The 20,174-nt window shown below is 37.0% G+C and overlaps 1 protein-coding gene across 2 annotated transcripts; it reads right to left on the bottom strand.

Annotated features, from left to right (window-relative positions):
* Nucleotides 1-457: 457 nt before the first annotated feature.
* LOC117429679 (little elongation complex subunit 2-like) lies at nucleotides 458-18,372 on the bottom strand. 2 transcript variants are annotated; one of them, XM_058998632.1, is made up of 15 exons: nucleotides 18,212-18,369; nucleotides 17,209-17,313; nucleotides 15,864-16,101; nucleotides 15,248-15,367; nucleotides 14,998-15,132; nucleotides 14,494-14,610; nucleotides 14,079-14,238; nucleotides 13,224-13,408; nucleotides 11,667-12,597; nucleotides 11,021-11,190; nucleotides 10,066-10,195; nucleotides 7,320-7,404; nucleotides 6,755-6,805; nucleotides 4,085-4,346; nucleotides 458-1,291 (listed from the first exon to the last, which is right to left on the bottom strand). In XM_058998632.1, the coding sequence occupies exons 1-15, from the start codon at nucleotides 18,223-18,225 to the stop codon at nucleotides 1,100-1,102; spliced, it is 2,895 nt and encodes a 964-aa protein (XP_058854615.1). In that variant the 5' UTR covers nucleotides 18,226-18,369; the 3' UTR covers nucleotides 458-1,099. The 2 variants fall into 2 exon arrangements, with proteins under 2 accessions (XP_058854615.1, XP_058854616.1); XM_058998633.1 differs by lacking the exon at nucleotides 458-1,291 and having other exon boundaries at nucleotides 4,172-4,339; nucleotides 18,212-18,372.
* Nucleotides 18,373-20,174: the final 1,802 nt, after the last annotated feature.

Here is a 20,174-nt window from a genome sequence, read left to right as displayed (position 1 = left end):
TCTACAACAATACCAACAGAAAGCTGCTTTTTTTTTTTTTTTTTTTTTTTTAATAATTAGTCTGTAAAACCTCTATTCGTTACAATACTTGAACACAGCCTGTAGTTATTTCTGTGATATACTTGAAAGTCACACATCTGCCATGTGATACAGGTTTCTTGGTAAATCATGGGTTACAATGGGTAATTAAATAATGCATTCATTAACACATCCTAATTAAATTATTTTGATCTATGAAATACATGGTTCACTGAGGCAGAACAGGAGTAAAGCATGTCAGTATGAAATCCTTTTTTTAGATGCATAATTCTATTCAAGAAAGAACTTTTATTTAGAAACTAGATTCCTGCCAGAAACTGCCAGGAAAGCACAAGCTGCTGAACACACATTCCACAAACCACTCCCTCCACCCCCCTGCCCCCCCCCCCCCCAAAAAAAAAAAAAAAAAATTCTCTGTGAAGAGAGGAATTCCTCTCAGGTCAGTTACAAATAATCTTTGGCAAATAAGATACTCAGAAAAAAAATGTAAGTGCTGTAACTTGCATAAAATTCAGATTATACTTAAATCTGTTGTCCTTAACAAAATGCAGTACTAAGTGTCTTTTCCCCATTAAGACTTACCCTTACCAAAAAAGATAATTTGTCCGATGCTCAGACTGCTCACACAGTAGACTGGTACAGGGTTTTACCAGGAATGTTGCTGCAAACGGTGTTCTTTTAACTGTGTTTGAAAGTGTCAGGTCCTTTAATAGATACTTAAAGAGTTAAGTCTTTTTTATTTAATCATAGGTTAACTGTTTAACAGAACAACTTTTAAAATGTTTATTTTGCATTTATAATTAGTGGCAGTTTTATTTTTAAATCATTCTGTACCAGTGATACAATTATTTATTTTTTACAAATGAAATCATACTGATGGTACTCCTTGTTAAGCCAAAAGAACGTAAACATTATCCAGGAACAAACAGTACTAAAAAGTCTCTATATACATTTAAACAAAGGGAAATCATAAATATGTTACCCAAGTGGACCTGTTGGAAAAATAAATGGATAAAAATAAATCAGCTTCAGGTTTAGTTTTTGCAGGACAAGATTTGCTCTAGTTGTTCTGCTGCCTCCTTTGTTTCTTCCACTTTACATATTGTTTAATTCTCTTTCCCTTGTTCTTTTTCTTCTTCCCAGCCCCACCTTTGTTCCCACCAAGTTGAGCTGGCAACTGACTACTCTTTGTTTCCATGGCAACTGCCTTGCCTTCACAGGAAGTGTACATGTTGCCTCTTGCCACACCTGCCTGGAGGACAAGAACACAGAAAAAATAAAATAAGCAATTAAGACAATTCTCTAAAATATCTGAGCAGTTCAAAAACATTTTAAGGTTTATTCTGCAGTAAGAGATCTGCTGTCCTAACATGAAAAGCAGAAGTGAAAGCATCTGCTGCTATAGAATACAGAACTGCCTCTTTAAGACTCGGTTTAACAGGCCAGAATGGAAAAGCACAAGCTCTGCTCTTGCTTCATCAACTGCAGATTTTTCCCCATTAGTGCCAAACTAAAAAAACAGCCCAGAGCTGCTTTAAAGGCGGGGCTGTTTAGCCATGGAATGGCTGAATGGTGATTCCAAAAAGAGGAGCACTCGCTACAAGAAAAGGAGAAGTCAAGTTATACAAACCAAGTCTATTTTTCTATAGTACGAAGCTTGCAGTTGCGATAGCACAGTTAGGAGTTAAACGGTTAGTTGGCTTTGTTTGAGGAATGTATCATAGTTTCCAGACTGAAGCAGTGTGACTCACTCAAACATAAACTTTATTGTGGGTTGGGGCCCAGGGAGCTACAGTGCCTGAGCAATCTGATTTTGCAACAAAAAACCCTTACCCGCTTTTCTACTGCTTTAAGCACAGTGAAACAAAATGAGGCTTCTTTATTAATTATTAAGAGGAATAAACTATTTTAACAGTTCACAGCTAAGAAACTGCAATAAAAACAAGAACTACAATAGAATTTGTATTGCCCTTGTTTAAAAAAAGGGCCAACAGTGTTATATAAATGACCAACTCTTAACTTGAAATAAACTAGTACTTGAAAAACCTTTAGCAAGTTTTCTGTTTACAAAATACACACATCTTGTTCCATAAGTGCGGAATTGCATTTAACAAGCCTTTATTTTACAGACTTTTAAAATGCCCATACTATCAGCATAATAGTGATTTTTTCCCATTGGGAGCTGGGCCGGCACCCTAAAAAAACAATTAAGCAATAATAATCGTCACTTGGGAAATTACTTGAGATTATGGACCATATAATTTACGATGGGGAGGGGTATTAAGATAAGGTGGTTTGTTTTTTTTCCCCTTTGTTCTTCTTGTGGAACGTAGGGATAATATTATCAAGAACTAAACAGCGTTTTTTTTTTTACACAATCAAAAATTTCAAGCCTTGGCATATCATTTTACTTGGATCTGGTGGTAATAAAAAACAAACATTTTAGAGGTGAAAGGGGATATGATTATATGATTTTTATATCCTGTGCTGTTCCACACCACATTTGCTTGGAACGTAATGGCAAGCAGCTTGTAAAGTGGGTGCACAAAAGGCATAAGTATAGTAATCTACATTCAATAAAAAATTATATCAGTGTAAAAGTAAACACTACAGTGGGACACTGAAGCTTTAAAACTTGTAGTTTAATGCTTAAGACTTCTAGGCCTGCTCTCCATTCAATACACTATTAATGACAGACACACCTAAATCATCTAGCCTTGCATTCCATGCATTCTGGATGTTGACACATTCTCCAAAGTTCACTGGATCTCTACACACAGCCACATTCAGAAAATGTCTATTTTTAATTATGCATTTGAGTGATTATGGTTTGTAATTTGGCCAAATAATTTTTCAATTCCAGCATCCCCCACCTTATTTTAAGTCTCAAATAGCAGTTAAAGATCTTCTTTTGTTGTGATTTACCACTTTTTGGTTGTAAGACAGACACAATAGGTCTATTCGTGAAACATTTCATCATAGTCTCAGTATGCACATTTCAAGCAATGACTTTATCATGTTTCATGACTTAAATGCCACACCTTGCTAAATTGACACTGAAGTGTGCAACATCAAATCAGATCTTTTTACTGAATGGCTGGAAGTTGACTTTAGCTCTTTCTGCCTTGTAGACTATTTATATGAATGTAGTTTGGATTTGAAGATTGTCAGCTGTTGGGTTTTAAAAAACTGTTTCCAAGACTTGGTTCCACTTTAATCATTTAACCCAATTTCTAAAGCCACTGTAATGTATTCTAATCGCAAACATATTTTTAGGGCAAAGCATTATAATGTGTTATTTATGAAGGAGATGTAGTTAAAAGGGGTGTAGCTGGTTCCTGCACAAATGTGTGCAGCTGGGACGCAGAACAGGAGATGCATTGCTGGACAACCAATTGAGCAGTTAGGTTCACCCGGCGCGGAGCTGATCAGAAGGTCCGGATTGGCTGGGGGGCGTGCCTGGGGAGGCTGAGCAGAGGTCAAAAAGCATATGCGCCACAGTTCAAGGCTGCTGCATGACCACTGCTACACAGACGGGCGTTGAGCGAAAGCTTGCATTTGTTTACATCGAAGAGGAGAGCGTCCGCTCCATGGTGAGAACTACTACACTAACCCTTCCACTCCAAGATGGTGCTCGTGAAGGCATTGCCCAGCCGAGACCTTTGAAGAGGCCGCAGTCGCCGTGAGGATGGCGGCACTCAATGAGCTACAGCAGTAGGTTAGTTTAGGGGAGGTTGGTACCCTAGTGTCAACACTTGTGTTGATTAAATCTGCGCGGCTGTGCGGCGGGTCAACACCCAATGCTCTGTTTCTGCCTCAGTATTGTTCAGTGATGACCCACATATGTAACAAACCCCCGTTACAAGGGGTTATAATTATTTTTTGTGTACCAGTGCCTAGAAATATAATACTTCTGTTGAAGGATTTTTGCCTTAAAAACTGCATTAGACCATGCATTATAATATGGATCTTTTTCTGTCGCATACACACAAAAATAGATATTATAGATATATTTTTACCACACACATAACAAAACATCCCCCACCTCTTGTCCTTGCATGTTGGCTGTGGCTCTGGGAGGGAAGGTGCATGGGACTATCCCGTGTTTCAGGTGATAAGGCAGCGTCAGGGTAGGATCCAGGGGTACCCATGGGACCGAGAGAGGCGACGGTGCTTGAGGCAAGCTGCTGTGAGCTCTATGCAGGTTGTAGGTTGTTCGAGTGGCAGTTTTCCCGTCACAATCTTTAAAGATGGTAACCAAAGGATCTCCAGCTTTGTGGCTCAGCAGGTACTTTCCTTCCTGTAAACTGCAAACACGTGAATCATCAACACCCCAAAATAAATAAATTACACAGCTTATTTTATCATATATGGCTATATGGCGATCTTGAAACAGTTGCAATGTTTAATCTCAAAACTACCGGTAGTGAATGACTTTTATTAATATATATATATATATATATATATATATATATATATATATATATATACAGACGTGCTCAAATTTGTTGGTACCCCTCCACAAAAAACGAAGAATGCACAATTTTCTCTGAAATAACTTGAAACTGACAAAAATAATTGGCATCCACCATTGTTTATTCCATATTTAATAGAAATCAGACTTTGCTTTTGATTTTTTATTCAACATAATATTGTAAATAATAAAACAAATGAAAATGGCATGGACAAAAATGATGGGACCCCTAACCTAATATTCTGTTGCACAACCTTTAGAGGCAATCACTGCAATCAAACGTTTTCTGTAGCTCTCAATGAGACTTCTGCACCTGTTAACAGGTAGTTTGGCCCACTCTTCCTGAGCAAACTGCTCCAGCTGTCTCAGGTTTGATGGGTGCCTTCTCCAGACTGCAAGTTTCAGCTCTTTCCATAGATGTTCGATAGGATTCATATCAGGACTCATAGAAGGCCACTTCAGAATAGTCGAATGTTTTGTTCTTATCCATTCTTGGGTGCTTTTAGCTGTGTGTTTTGGGTCATTATCCTGTTGGAGGACCCATGACCTGTGACTGAGACAGAGCTTTCTGACACTGGGCAGTACGTTTTGCTCCAGAATGCCTTGATAGTCTTGAGATTTCATTGTGCCCTGCACAGATTCAAGGCACCCTGTGCCAGGCGCAGCAAAGCAGCCCCAAAACATAACCGAGCCTCCTCCATGTTTCACTGTAGGTATGGTGTTCTTTTCTTTGAAAGCTTCATTTTTTCGTCTGTGAAAATAGAGCTGATGTGACTTGCCAAAAAGCTCCAGTTTTGACTCATCTGTCCAAAGGACATTCTTCCAGAAGGATTGTGGCTTGTCAATATGCATTTTAGCAAATTCCAGTCTGGCTTTTTTATGTTTTTCTGTCAAAAGTGGAGTCCTCCCCCTTCTTCCATGGAGCCCACTTTCGCTCAAAAAGCGACGGATGGTGCGATCAGAAACTGACGTACCTTCACCTTGGAGTTCAGCTTGTTTCTCTTTGGCAGTTATCCTTGGTTCTTTTTCTACCATTCGCACTATCCTTCTGTTCAATCTGGGGTCGATTTTCCTCTTGTGGCCGCGCCCAGGGAGGTTGGCTACAGTTCCATGGACCTTAAACTTCTTAATAATATTTGCAACTGTTGTCACAGGAACATCAAGCTGCTTAGAGATGGTCTTGTAGCCTTTACCTTTACCATGCTTGTCTATTATTTTCTTTCTGATCTCCTCAGACAACTCTCTCCTTTGCTTTCTCTGGTCCATGTTCAGTGCACACAATGATACCAAACAGCACAGTGACTACTTTTCTCCATTTAAATAGGCTGAATGACTGATTACAAGATTGGAGACATGTGTGATACTAATTAAAGAAACTAATTAGTTTGAAATATCACTATAATCCAATTATTTATTATCTTTTCTAAGGGGTACCAACAAATGTGTCCAGGCCATTTTAGAATATCTTTATAGAATAAGCAATAATTCATCTCTTTTCACAGCTTCTTTGCTTTATTCTATGACATACCAAAGGCATGCAAGTATACATGATAAAATAGCTTTTAATTTCATCACTTTTCAGGAGGAATGAAGCATTATTTCAATGCGCTGTAAGGGTACCAACAAATTTGAGCACGTCTGTGTATATATATATATATATATATATATATATATATATATATATCATTTAGAATTATATGTCCCAACCTGTTTTCCAAGTATTCGATAAAGGGTCTAAGAATGTAAAAAAAATCTAACCAAAAACAAAAAAAAAGGAAACACTTATTGTATGACATGTTGCAATGGTCTGCCCCTCCTATTCAATTGTTATACATGGTATCACTGACATGCACAGTATTCTGTTATTTATGAAACTCTATTGCGTGTTTCAGTAATGATGGGCAAGACAGTAGACAAATCAGTCTTCTCTAAGGATTGCACACCTAATTGATGTTCCATGAGGTGCAGTCTCAACAGTGATAACTAGAGTGTCTTTTCAAAAACAAGTAGAAAACAACATGTAGAATCCAGGAGCAAGGTAAAACTTGCCCTTTTCTGTCATGCAATACTACTGAGCATTAAAAACAATTATTTGGAGGAATCAAGGATATTCTGCCATTGTAACTAGATCTAGACATGAACGAACATGCAACTTGATGATAAAACTGTTAAACCAGAAAAAGAGACAACAAAAGATGTGTGTGAAGTTCAAACGCTTTTGTTTAGGATATATTAACTTACCCAATGACCTTTTGTAACAGGTGGTGAAGTATATTAAGGGAATTTACTGGTCTGTGAAGACACAAACATAAAAATAGCACAGTTTAGCCATGAAACACGACAAGAGGTTAATGAAACCATATGCAATCTTGTATAAACCAACACTCTAAGCTGTTCCTTATGTGGTTGCAGCATTATTCTAAATGCTAAAAATGCAAAGGGATTATTATTATTATTATTATTATTATTATTATTATTATTAAATGCACTTTAAATCCAGAATGTGTCTAACTTTCAAAATCTACCCTTAAAAAAGTATGTATTACAGATTTTTCTGTGTGCTAATGACAGAGCCATTGTGTGGACTTTAGTAAAAACTAAAATGGTTACAATTCAAAACAGGTGAGATCAACACTCCCCAGGCTAAATGCATTGTGCTCCCAAGCACAAAAGCCTGAATGAGTAAAAATGAGACTAGTGTAATTATAGAAAGTATGATTATGGCATTGTTTTTTTAACCTTAATAAATTAAATAAACAATGACTAACTGTTACAGCCTAGTGGAAACAGGGCCCAGTATACTCACTTGAAGTCAACAAATTTATCAGCTATTCGGTCTGGTGTAAACTCTTCCAGCATAAATAGCTTTGATGTAAAAGCATCAATGTGACCTAAATGAAAAAAAAAAAAAAAAACAGCAAACGTGACTTCAATAAAAAATTAACTAACAAAGATCAAAGCCTTGTATACCCTGCATTATTCCATGTCTTTCAGCCTTGCACAGTCTTCTGTCCTGGGGCGTGTACATTGCTTGCAATGCAACTTCAATGCGATACTCAACTACTCCATTATTGAAAAGGAAATGCCACAGCCTAAAGAACTGACTACTATTTGCATAAAAGAAAATTACCGGTTAGATTATCGGTTAGATGTGACAATTTTAATAATAAACTGGGGCAGATCTTAATATTACAGATCTTGGTAGTACATAGTACAGCCATCCAGGCTTCTTTTTAATAGTAGTATTGGACAGATGTGTAGTCATTTTAACTTCTGAGAAACAACAAATTAAACCGCAATTGGGAGAAAGTTGCCCACAAATCTGACCTATAAGCCTGCTAATGAGGACAAGGTAAGGCAATCTGGTCATGTAAATTGTGCCTATATGTGTGCAGTGTCACTAGTCAGGCTGTGTGGTAGACTTCCATGAGAAAATACAGTTAGATCTGTTGTTATAACAGGCTTAAATGTGTTAAACACATTCTGAGTATTCTGTCAATGTTGGCATTCTGCAGCGCCACACCCTCAGGCTCTCGCTGATTAAACATGAATAGCTTTTATTCTATCATTTATCTCTAGACACACACTGTATATGTATTGGTATGCCGCTGCTATGTGCCCAAACATTTCAGTTTTGGAGAATGTGTCGTGGAAAGGGGTTCTAGAAACCCAAAGCTTTATTTATGTTGCAGATGACAAAGCTGGTTGCACAGGTGTGTTGGTTTCTACTTAAACAATCCAAGCTCCACGTTTTCTAAAAAAAGAAGATTTTAAATGGTGACCTCCTCCCATGAAGATAAAGTCCAACATTGAGAAACAATCTTATCTTTCTTTTTGCTTCTAGCATTTTCTCAAAAGACTAAACATTTGACCTTTTGACTAACAGACACAAGTTAAATATCTGCTTTTAAAGGGACAAGCCTTAACAAACCAAGGATTGTGGAGGCAGCAGTGTGGAGTAGTGGTTAGGGCTCTGGACTCTTGACCAGAGGGTTGTGGGTTCAATCCCCAGTGGGGGACACTGCTGTTGTACCCTTGAGCAAGGTACTTTACCTAGATTGCTCCAGTAAAAACCCAACTGTATAAATGGGTAATTGTATGTAATTGTATGTAAAAATAAATAAATAATGTGATATCTGTATAATGTGAAATAATGTATAATGTGATATCTTGTAACAATTGTAAGTCGCCCTGGATAAGGGTGTCTGCTAAGAAATAAATAATAATAATAATAATAATTCTGTACTCCAATGCTTAGTAGAACACCACCATGTAACATTCTCAGTATTTACTGGTCATTCTTTCATTGTACTGGGCTATTGTTACAAATTTTGTTTTACATTTTTGTTATTCACATGACCATTAATCAGCTGAGGCATTGGCAGTGCAGGTATTTCATTATCCCACCGTTGGAACTGTCTTTGGAGAAAATAATTCATTTCCCATGTGAACGTTGTATTACTGAATGCTTTTTGTAACCAATGTCATTCCATGGGAAATCAACACGTACACTTTGCTGAAAGCTGCCATACAGACAGAATTCACCAAGCTATTGAAACATACAAAATATTCCACTCTTAGTACAAACCTGTAAAAACTGGAAACAGATAAGCATATGGATGATATTTTAGCATTTAAAACAAATGGCAGGCGAGTCGGCCAGAAGTTGTCCCACCTCAACCTTTTTTAAGCTTTGAATGCATTTCGCACATTAAGCAATAAAATTACTAGAATAAGAGATTCCTAACACATCAAGGAACTCTGCCAAACTGACACAGGCAGAATCTCACAATTTGTTTTTCATTCCTATCAGTAGAAATATGTGATACATGTGAGATCATGACGCAATATCATTTATATGGATTGAGATCAAATCAAAGAATACAACCGTGTAACAAACATTAAACAACTCAAACTGTACTTATTGTCTCCATGTTCACAAGTGCCAGCCAGTCAGCAACACCGATTTTTTCCAACATCTTGAAAGGGCTAATTTCATGCAGCATTGTTCAAACTAATGGTAGTCATTGCAACATCTAAAACAAGCTAAAAACGTTTCACAGGACCTAGTAGATGAGTCATCTGAAGAAAACGTAATGGTGAATGTTTCTGTACAAATTTAAATGCTTTACTTAATTGCCAATTACACAACTCTCTTGTTTCCTAAAGTAAACGAACATTCCAGGAGAAAGTTCATGCTTGTTGAAAATTCTGACCTTTTGGTATGTATCAAAGACTGAGGCATATTCAGGACAAGATGTGGTAAGATTTCAGATCTTCCGACTGCTTGGGGGTTGTACACTTTATTGCCTGTCTGTCTGGTTGATGGGAGGGCCCCATAATAGGAGACACCCACACCATACAAGGAGAACGGAAATAAGGAAACAGATGGAGGCACAGATAGGCAGAAGCTGCTTCGTCAAATATTATAAAGCAGTTCTGCTTGCCAAGCCTTTAAACTACCCTGTAACACCAATCAGTGCTACGAAGAGTGTGCAGTGCAACTTGGGTAGAAGAAAAAAAAGGAATTAACCATAAAGAAAATGACGTACCTACAAAGAATACGGTGTTTGAATGTAAAAGTCTTTGAGTCCACATGTGGCAGATCTCACTTTTAGTGAGAGCTTCCACTCCATAGCAGACCTGATATTCCACCTTGGGTAATACACAAACTGGGATAAACTGAAAAGAAAGCAATTTGAAAACTATCTGTACTGGGATTAATATAACCCCACCCCGGCCACATTGTTCTGAGTAGTTGCTACTTTAGCTACTAGTATTTATCTTTCTGGAAACCAACTTGTATCCATCAACTTTAATTCCATGATGAATGTTAAGAACTGCAAGCAATATATTCAGTTTACTGTAAGGAATGGGTATATCTAATACATACTGACGTTAACACGTTATGAAAACTGATCAAAAGGAATGAGTTCACCTTAACAAGACCACTGCACTGGCAACAATGGTTAATTAATCATATCTAATAGTTGTAGTGTGTGGTGTGGTTACCTGGTAAAACACTATGTAACTGGTTTGAGAAATAAATATTTCTGGGCATGTCAAACTATTCAATAAGGGGGTTACTTTCAATACCTGGTGAGTGAATTATGAGTGAATGTACTCACTTTTACAGTTTTCAAAAGAATACGTCTCCTTATTTTGTATTTCAATACATGTTGTTTTGCTCAATTAAGTGGTGTTGTTTAAGTAATGATGTCCAAAATGTGATTTTCTTTTTTAGTTCCAGGGCTTTATTAGCAGATTTACTCAATGTAAGTTATCAATCTTTGAATAACTCCCAGTTATTAAATGTATCTCCAATTTGATTTTGTATTTATGCATTACAATTGCTCACTGACATTCCAGCCCTTTATTAAAACCACAGAAATGTTTTGTTATTACAACACATACTGTAGACATGGAGTAGAATTAAGGAGAGTAAATGGCATGTGCTAGTTTACCTAAGCTTATTTTGACAGCTTTCTGGCAAAAACAAACACACACCTTTCTAGCTGAGTTCCTTCTGTATCTGTTCAGTGCTTTATGCACACTGCTCCGGACCATCAGCAGCACATCTGCAAGGCTGAAGAGTTTGTACACAAGGTTCCCTTCATGGGGGGTTTCATAATCTCCTTCTTTATCTTCACTGAGCAGAAGGTCGTCAGGAAGCAACACTATTAAATCATAAAACAACTTTTGAGAGAGTGAACGTCAGAGGTGGCAAAATAAGCAAAGAGAAAGCCTCATCAGGTCTAATTTACAAAATACAAAGAAAGAAGGAGGAAAAAAAGAATGCAACGGCCACCTAAGAATCAGATTACCTCTTAATCTATTTCATTTCATTTTACTCAGAAGTTGTATTTCTTTCCTGCATTCTGTGTGCTATGCTTTGCAAGAATGAACTTTTTGACAGTCTACCTTTTCCTGTTTACAGTGCCTGAAGGTCATTTTAGCAGCAGGGAGCCAAGCTGACTGACATTACCAATATAGGTAGCTTTTACTTAAACTCAAGGACTTCAATGAAAGTTATTGGTAAAACAGTTTGTATGTTAATTTGTTAAAAACCCTCGATTTTGACTCCATACCCCATTTTGTACCAAGCCACCATGCCTAACCTTGAAACTTAACAATTTAAATGAATGGCACCTACCTTTCTGTTGCCATACAGGCTGAAAGCTTCCGGCAGGTGGGTCTGCTGCACCCCCTTGACTGAAGGGCTTCACAATGGGCTCGGGATGGCACTGACGGGCCGTTGCTGATAGATTACCAGGTGTGGCTTTTGCGGAGGCTTGTTGCTGTGATGTTTTGGTGCGTGGCTTCAACAGTTTGCGCTGCATTTCAAGGATCTCCCCAAGCTGGTCACATGTATTTAACTTTTTAACCATATGTCTTTTGGCTCTTCTTTTCCCCCCCCTTGTGTTTGGGGAGGTAATCTCCTGACTGCTCTGATGATTTGGTTCAGGGGAAGGAGACCTGGGTGTATCTGGTATTGGATCTGAAACTGATGTCTCCATCTTGGAGGGGGATTTAGAAGAGTTTTTGTCATTTTTTACTGAACTACAGCCATCATCAATTATCAATCGTTCTTCATCGGAATCAATGGAAGAAAGGCTTCCCTCAGCTTCTTGATTTTCTTCCCTTGCAGACATTAATCCTGAGCATGTAGACACCATTTCTGGGCCAGTGTCACTTACATTTTCATCACTGGAAGTCTTAATTGCATTCTCTTCTTCCACTTCATTCATTGAAGAATCTTCCAATTGTGAAACGTCTTCTGAATCAGACCCGGAGACATCTCCAGAGGTTAACTTCTTTTGGTTGAAGACCTTGCCTGTTACCTTGTGGTCTTCTGAAATGGCATCATTTGAAGTCACTTTAGATGTGCTACCAGGTTGAGAAGGTAAAGACTTGAGTCTTTTGAATTCCGTAGATAAAGCTGCTTTGATTTGACTGCTTTGAGATTTTGGCTTCTTACATAACAATGATGATGATGTTGTTCCAAAAGTCTCCAGATCTGTGAAGTCAGTCTCAAAGTCAACATCCACATTATCAAAGGATATAGTTGCTCTTGGGCCACTTTCCTGGAAAATATCAAATTACTTTTTTTTTTATAAATAAATGCTTACAATAAATTGAAGGTATTGTTTGCAATAGCGGAATCAACAGGTTAATGACCGGAAAGAAAGCACTTTGAAGGGTGAAGACAAATTTCACTCTGCAGGTGAAATGACCAAGGAAGTGTAGGACCTCCTAGAAGCAAGGCTTGCAAACAGGGATTTTTTCAACCAGGCAGAAGCAGATATCCTTTTATAAAGTGAAATTATAAGTTTGCTATCGAAGTGCATGACTGGTAGGATATTTTGCAATTAGCATGGAACTTGGATTTATTACTGATTTTGATAAATCAGTGCAAAGAGACTAGTCTTTAAAATGATATAATTAAGTATATGGTTCAGCCCGAATGGTGTAGGGGACACCAACAGCCTATTATAATAGCCAAACAGGAGGTCAATTTTAATAACAGAGTGAGTGTGCAGACTGCAAGACCTTACCAGTTGAATAGATTACTCTGGGAGATCATTTGCAGTTTGCTACCTACTTATTAAAAAAAGAGACATGATGACATGGTGGTATTATTTATATTTAACTTTTCTCACCGTACCCTACCTGACACTGCCCAGTAAAATCCATGCACATGCACACTTACCTTCCAGGGGGCCACATTCTCTTCAGCTTGTTTGTCTAGCATCAAGCCAGAGACAGGCATAAAGGAAATTTTATTCATTAGAAAGTTAAAGGTTTCCTTGTGAAAAATGTGATTCTTCTCCCGCGTTGTCATTTCTTTCTTTGGAAGAGGAGAGTCAATAAAGGCTAGCTTCTTTATGCTGGTACCTGGAGAAAAATACAGAAATGACTACGGACATTGTGACTCTCTCATGTTTTCAACATTCAGGTTACAGAAATGATCTAAGAGTCTATTACACATTACTTTCACAGGCAGAGAATTAAACCAATATGACAGAGAAATTACATCATTGCTACAACTGTGCTACAGTCAGTTATCTAGCAGGTAATGTCTGCTGTGTTAGTGCTCAATAGACAAAAGCTAAATGCAGATCTTAAGCCATAAAAAATCCGTAGGTTTGCTGTAACTTGACATACATTGCATTATACACCTGCCCCAAGCTTTTGGCCTTTAAAGAAATTAGTTCAATGGCAAGGTACTTCTCATATTATATCAGAAATAAAAATATTTGCTGGTATCTGTGCACCACCTTGTGGCCAGAAGATACAATTACACCATACTGATTTACAAAACTTACCTTTGATCAAAACAATCTCCTGCAGTATGTCAATAAAACCGTATGTGATGCATTCTTAAATCAGTTAGAAAACCACTCCCTACCTCCTCTAAACTAGTTTCAATCAGTACTATGATGTCCTTGCCTTTCCGATTGGATATATGCATCTACTGTATTCCAGTCGTCTCAAGAAATCTTTAGTTGTCAAGTCTAAACTGCACTCATTTCACTCTTGCCACTCTGCCTGTGTAGCTTCTTACCTTCTCCAGGGACTGTTTTAATGCAAACTGGAATCTCCCATGAATCTTTGTAGTCTGGTCCATGGTTGTTCAGAAGGGTAAATAATGCTTCACTGGTGATAGACACTTGAGGATTGTACTTCAGTGAAAGCTTTTCAGCATTGGAGTCACAACTGATGTCCTTAAAACAAACCAGGAGGGTACATTTTATATTCTGTTGTTCAAATATTGGTCTTACTGTATCTAACTAATTATATATATATATATATATATATATATATATATATATATATATATATATATATATATATATAGACACACACATTTGTGCCTTTATGAGGTGAAGTACCGTACTGTACTGTCGGTATGGCCTATCAGTGAATTACACTTTTTCTCAAACTGTGAAATTAAATAAAGAGGGTCACTGTATACTTACTGCATGTACATTACATGCTGCCTTTTCTGGTGGGGCAAGAGACGCAACAACGCTGTAGTCTGTAATCAACTGTACCTGCCCCTCAGAAAACTTTGCCTTGGTCATTCTAACCTCCCCCTGGAAAGAAAAATATAACATTCCCAAACATTAGCGTCCAGATTGCTACACCTCTGTAAGACAACACAAAGGGGCCTACTTAGCATTGTTGTTGTGTATAATGTACCTTGGCAGGTGGAGGCACCAAATAATGGACAACAAGATTCCAGGACTACCACGAAAAGTCACACAAGTCTCTACAGCCCTTTGTTATTGGATTCAACTGTATTACCTTCTTGATATGTGCATCACTGAGAGTACTAAGAAGAGAAGACCATTTTAATTTAACTTCAGCTAGTACAAATCTGGTTGCTGTGTGCCAACTTTTTAATGTTGTTGGTGGTCATTAGGTTATCCGTTAATCAGATTCATTTTACCCATTCTGCAAAGAATCAGATAGAAATTTACCAGTGTGAGTAAGGGTTTCTCAAGCTTCAAGGTCAGCTCCGGGTTAAACTTGCCTCCCGTTATGCATGTCATTTCATACATTAGGTAAACTGCAGGGTAAACCATCACCTTCTTAATGCAAGCTCTCAGGTATTCCTGTGAAAGGAATGACAGAACGGTCATGACATGTTTACTTCAATGCTAACTGCCACAAGCACGCTTCACTGCCATTAATGCTAAACACTGTTAACACATAGCATGCAAGCATTACCTCAGTGTAGCGGGCTGCGTCTTCAGAAATGATCTCGTAATCACTTGCACAGAATTTTGCAGCATTTTGCAGAAATTTTTGGAACTCAACAACTTCTTCATTCACAGCTGTTTGTAAATCCTGGAAGAAGATATGAGGGGTGGGGTCACTCTGGTCACTAATCATATGCATACAGAAATCATTGTCAGACCTTTGTGAATAGCTCATGCATGTATGGCAGCTCATTAGTTGTGTTTAACATGCTGCTTTGCATACATAAACTTAATTAATTCAATGCAATTGAGGAGGTGGTAAAATTCCACACCTTCCAATTTGCATCCACAAAATCCTTGTTTTCCTCACGGAAATGGGAATAGTAAATAGGACGGGGGCAGAACTGCACACGGTAATCATGTTTTGCATACGGTAAACACTTCGTAAATAAGGCCCTAGGTATCTACACCAGCTACAAATTTTTTTAAAAAAACAGAAAGCTGCGGCCATACAGGCACTTTACATGCAGGCGATGGCATATTAAATTACATTTCTAGAGGTTTTTTTTAATTTTTTTAATGGATATGCAACAATTCAAGGAGCATTTACAAAAAAAAAAAAAAAGAATGCAGTAAAAAGTTACCTGATGGTGTCTCAACTCGTAGCACTTTTTGTATTTGCAGTTTATAGTCATCAGGCGCAGGTAGGCTTTCTGCTCTCTCTCAGTCAGCCTGGAAAGGCAGGGGAATGGTACTCTAGGCATCGGGATTGGGTCTGCTGTGGATTTCTCATCTTGCTCCAGTGATGGAGGACATTCAGGTTTCACATTTGTATTCTTTACATTTAGTTGAGCTGGTGTTTCTTCAGATTTTAATGTTGGGCTAAAAAAAAAAAATCACAACGACTCACACCTTGCGCTTTTAAAACAGAGTGCAAGGGGGCTCCCGAGTGGCGCATCCGGTAAAGGCGCTCCACGTGGAGTGCAGGATGTGCCCTATAGCCTGGAGGTCGTCGGTTCGAGTCCAGGATATTCCACTGCCGCCCGTGGACGGGAGCTCCCAGCGGGTGGCGCACAATTGGCCGAGCGCCGCCCGGGGGGAGAGGGCTTAGGTCGGCCACCACGCACCAGTGCAAAAAAATATTTAATGTATTCCTCCATTTCACCAAAACATTATAGTCTGATCAACCGTACAGACTAGAAGCAACAGCCATACTGGGTCACTGGGTGCTCAAGGATCTTCATACTGATTAACTCAACCCAGTCAATCTTTTAACTATGGAATTGTCAATTTCTCATTCCTCCTACAGTATAAGGGGGGTACCTATAGCGATTGTATTGCTTCCATAAAATATGTACTGAATACCTAGTGTACAAGAGAAATGCTATGGTAGTATAAGTTGACAAGTGTAAATTCATATTCATATCATTATTATTTAGTTGTATTAGTTGTAGTATTAAAGCATTAAAACGTGACTGAAAACCTGCTTTGAACAGCGACTGTTAAATAATGCACTGTTTTGCTTAAGTCAGCTGCAGTTCTTTTAATTGGCAGTAATAAGATACTGCTACAATGCAAGCTTACTTACTGTATATATATCGCATGCAGAATCAATTACATGTACATAAAAGAATGTGCACTTTTATTCACATTATAAAAAACATTACTGTTCAATATTACATTTTTAAAAAACACGTGAATGTTTTATTCTATATGGATTAACTGTAAAATAATAGGATTTTCAATCAAATATAAACTAACAGTTATGGTGACGTCACAAGTAGATTATGCAAATTAGTACCATCAAAGGTTCGAGCCTTCCTAGGTAATGTGTTCAGAACCTTCGAAGGGCTACGTTACAGTACAACAAATTTGTAATCCAGTACCCAGTTGGTATCATTTAAGAGTGTACGCACCGACACACTCTTATCAACTATTTGGATGAAAAGAAGAACAAAATAGGATGCACATAAAAATAAAATACAATACCTGTGTGCCATCAGCCAGAGATCTTTAAGAGATGGAGCCAGCGAGTACTTTTCATACATATCTCGCGAGAAAAATACTGTGCTGCCATTCTTAGGGGCAGTATCCCTGTTGAAAAAAAAAATACTTGAACGTTAATAAAATTCAATAAAATAAAAATAAAACAATATATAGACAGTATTGTGTACAGTATACACACATATGTAGAGTTATCCCAGGACTGGGGGATGGACCATGAGGTCTCAGACTTAGTGCTATATACCTGAACAGTCCAGGAAGACACTGCTCATGCAACGAATAACAAACTATTGGGGTTTTAATGTGGACGTTTCCTTTAAATGGATTTATCTGAGCACGCAGACTGCTGAGAATATACAGTGAAGGCGCAATACCTGAGAGCTTGCAATCTTATTAGGAATGTACTAAAAACGTACGCCCAGAAATGCAGTAATAATAACATTAAAACTGCTTGAAAGTACAGTGGGCTACTTTATTAAATGTAATTTAATTATTATTATTATTATTATTATTATTACGCCCTTCCCAGTTTATTTCGATTTCCACAATAGGGATAGAAGCAACTTAATATATACTTATCTTTTGGTCGATATTACGGTTAAAGTTTAAAACTTTATGGGAATAATATATATATATATATATATATATATATATATATATATATATATATATATATATATATATATATATATATATACATACACACACACACACACACACACACACACACACACACACACACACACACATATACACACAACAACAACACCTATGTTATTATGCTTCACATATTTATGTTGTTCATCAAAAACGTTTTATTATGTACTACTATAAGGAAATGATAAACCATTTCCATATTTTTGTATTTAGCAACTGTAATCATTATATTAGTTTATTAACCAGATGAAGCACATGTTGTTAAACTTTAAGCAACTACAATTTAAATTAAATATCGTATGGTACCGGTACATAAAATATGAATCCTTACCACGTTAATGCCATTTCAAAAATATCAAATCAACACAGTTACGTTTTAAGTGACGTAAGAAAAAATAGTAATCGAATAGCTTGAATTCAAGTCCATACTGTCATTGGCTGCACTGTTTACAATTGCATTGGCCTGAGGTGGATTCTGCGTGTCACAGAAAAAAATCTTCCCCTGGAAACGCGAATCTAAAAGTATGTGGCCCACGAGGAGAGGATTTTCACCTGATTCATATGACAATATGACAGTGACAGTGCACTGTAAAAGCAAAACTATTTTTTTTTAAACAAATACTATTTACAATATTATATTTTCAGAGCCTAAACAGGAGTAACGAGAACCATATATTGCATGCGAATTGAGGATCAGACTTTCTGCAATGGTTCGGGCTCATTCTTGAATTTTCCAAAAAAAAAAAAAAAAACAAGACCATAAATGTGATTTATGGTTCAGTAATCTCAAAATGCATGTTATCATTTTCTTTGTCAACTCAATTAGATCATTTTGAATTCTCAAAGTTTAGCTGTCTCAGATTTCAGGTTTTTTCATCAATAATTCAAACCCCTAGGTCTTATGGACACCCACTGATGCAGCTGGCTCTGAGCTAATTTTATATATATATATATATATATATATATATATATATATATATATATATATATATATATATATATATATTAACTAGGCTGCATCACTTCCACCAAAGTTAATTGGCAGAGCAGATAGAAATGTTAACGTTCTTCCTTGGCTGCAGAGAAAGTCCTGTGCCACTGCATCAATTATGCTAATATTGATATATATATATATATATATATATATATATATATATATATATATATATATATATATAGTGGCAGATTATAGGGGAGGAAAGCTGTAGTTCTGGAGAATAATGGGACTACATCCCCCAGAATGCCATGGGGTTGCTGTTAATGAGGGACATCTGCCTGTGTTCAAGCAGGCAGGTGTATATATATATATATATATATATATATATATATATATATATATATATATATATATATATAGCAGGTCAGAACAGCTTGATGGCCGTCTGTGTTGAGGCGAAGGCCTGAGAAGAGATCTATCAGGAACCTTAGGAAAAGTACTGTGTTTATACTTATATGTGTGTAAGTGTTTGAATGACTGGCAATCAGCTTAGCCGTCCAGTTTACAATTAAGGACTTGCAAGGTTTAATTTAGCAAAGACATTGAAATGGTCCTGAAGTGTGGCAAGGCACGCCCCACTTTGCCACAAATTATATATATATATATATATATATATAGATATATATATATATATATATATATATATATATATATATATATATATATATATATATATATATATATATATATATATATATAATCACACACACCTAATGTTTAATTTTTTAATTATGATTGTGTTATTATATACTTATTGTAACTGCTTCAGAGCTAAATTAAAGAAAAAAAGGCCTGGTTTTTCATTGTGGAAATCTGGTAACCCTATTCTTTAATAAAACTCTTAAGGTCTATAAGTAGCAAAGCCTAGAAGAGTTTGAGTTCTGGGTTTGTTTGAAATGGGCTACAGGACTATTGGGCCCTGTAAATCTTCATACCCAATAGATATTTTTGTAACATCCTATGCTTCAGGTTCACTTACTGCACCCATGGGAAGTGATGAGGCACCATACTGCAGCAGTTCAATGTTGTCCTTTGTAGGGCTGTTCTTGAAAAGCATATGTAAATCCAAAGACAAGAAAATGAAAGTGTGTTTGGTTTTGAATTTCTATACAGTGTTATTTGGACCGTGGCATCTGAAACACAAGTGCTCGTTAGTTATGCTTGATAAGTAGTGATTAAGAACCAAACAGTTAAATCTCAGCACAACAGCAATCAATAATAAAGGAGACAGACAATGGAAGCCCCATTACAAGCTGTAATTTTTATTATGGGATAACAGCACATAAAGCACATCTAA

The sequence above is a fragment of the Acipenser ruthenus genome, chromosome 24 (assembly GCF_902713425.1).
Source record: "Acipenser ruthenus chromosome 24, fAciRut3.2 maternal haplotype, whole genome shotgun sequence".
Taxonomy (NCBI): Eukaryota; Metazoa; Chordata; class Actinopteri; order Acipenseriformes; family Acipenseridae; genus Acipenser; species Acipenser ruthenus.
Note: the sequence above shows the minus strand (reverse complement) of the source record. Positions and strands in the feature narration are given on the sequence as shown.

Coding starts and splice junctions, on each gene's coding strand:
- LOC117429679 (XM_058998632.1), bottom strand. Junction 10,196..11,020: donor GAAGGAACTCAGCTAGAAAG/GTGTGTGTTTGT, acceptor CTTTCTTTTCAG/TTTATCCCAGTTTGTGTATT. Junction 4,347..6,754: donor CTGTTACAAAAGGTCATTGG/GTAAGTTAATAT, acceptor ACGTGTTTGCAG/TTTACAGGAAGGAAAGTACC.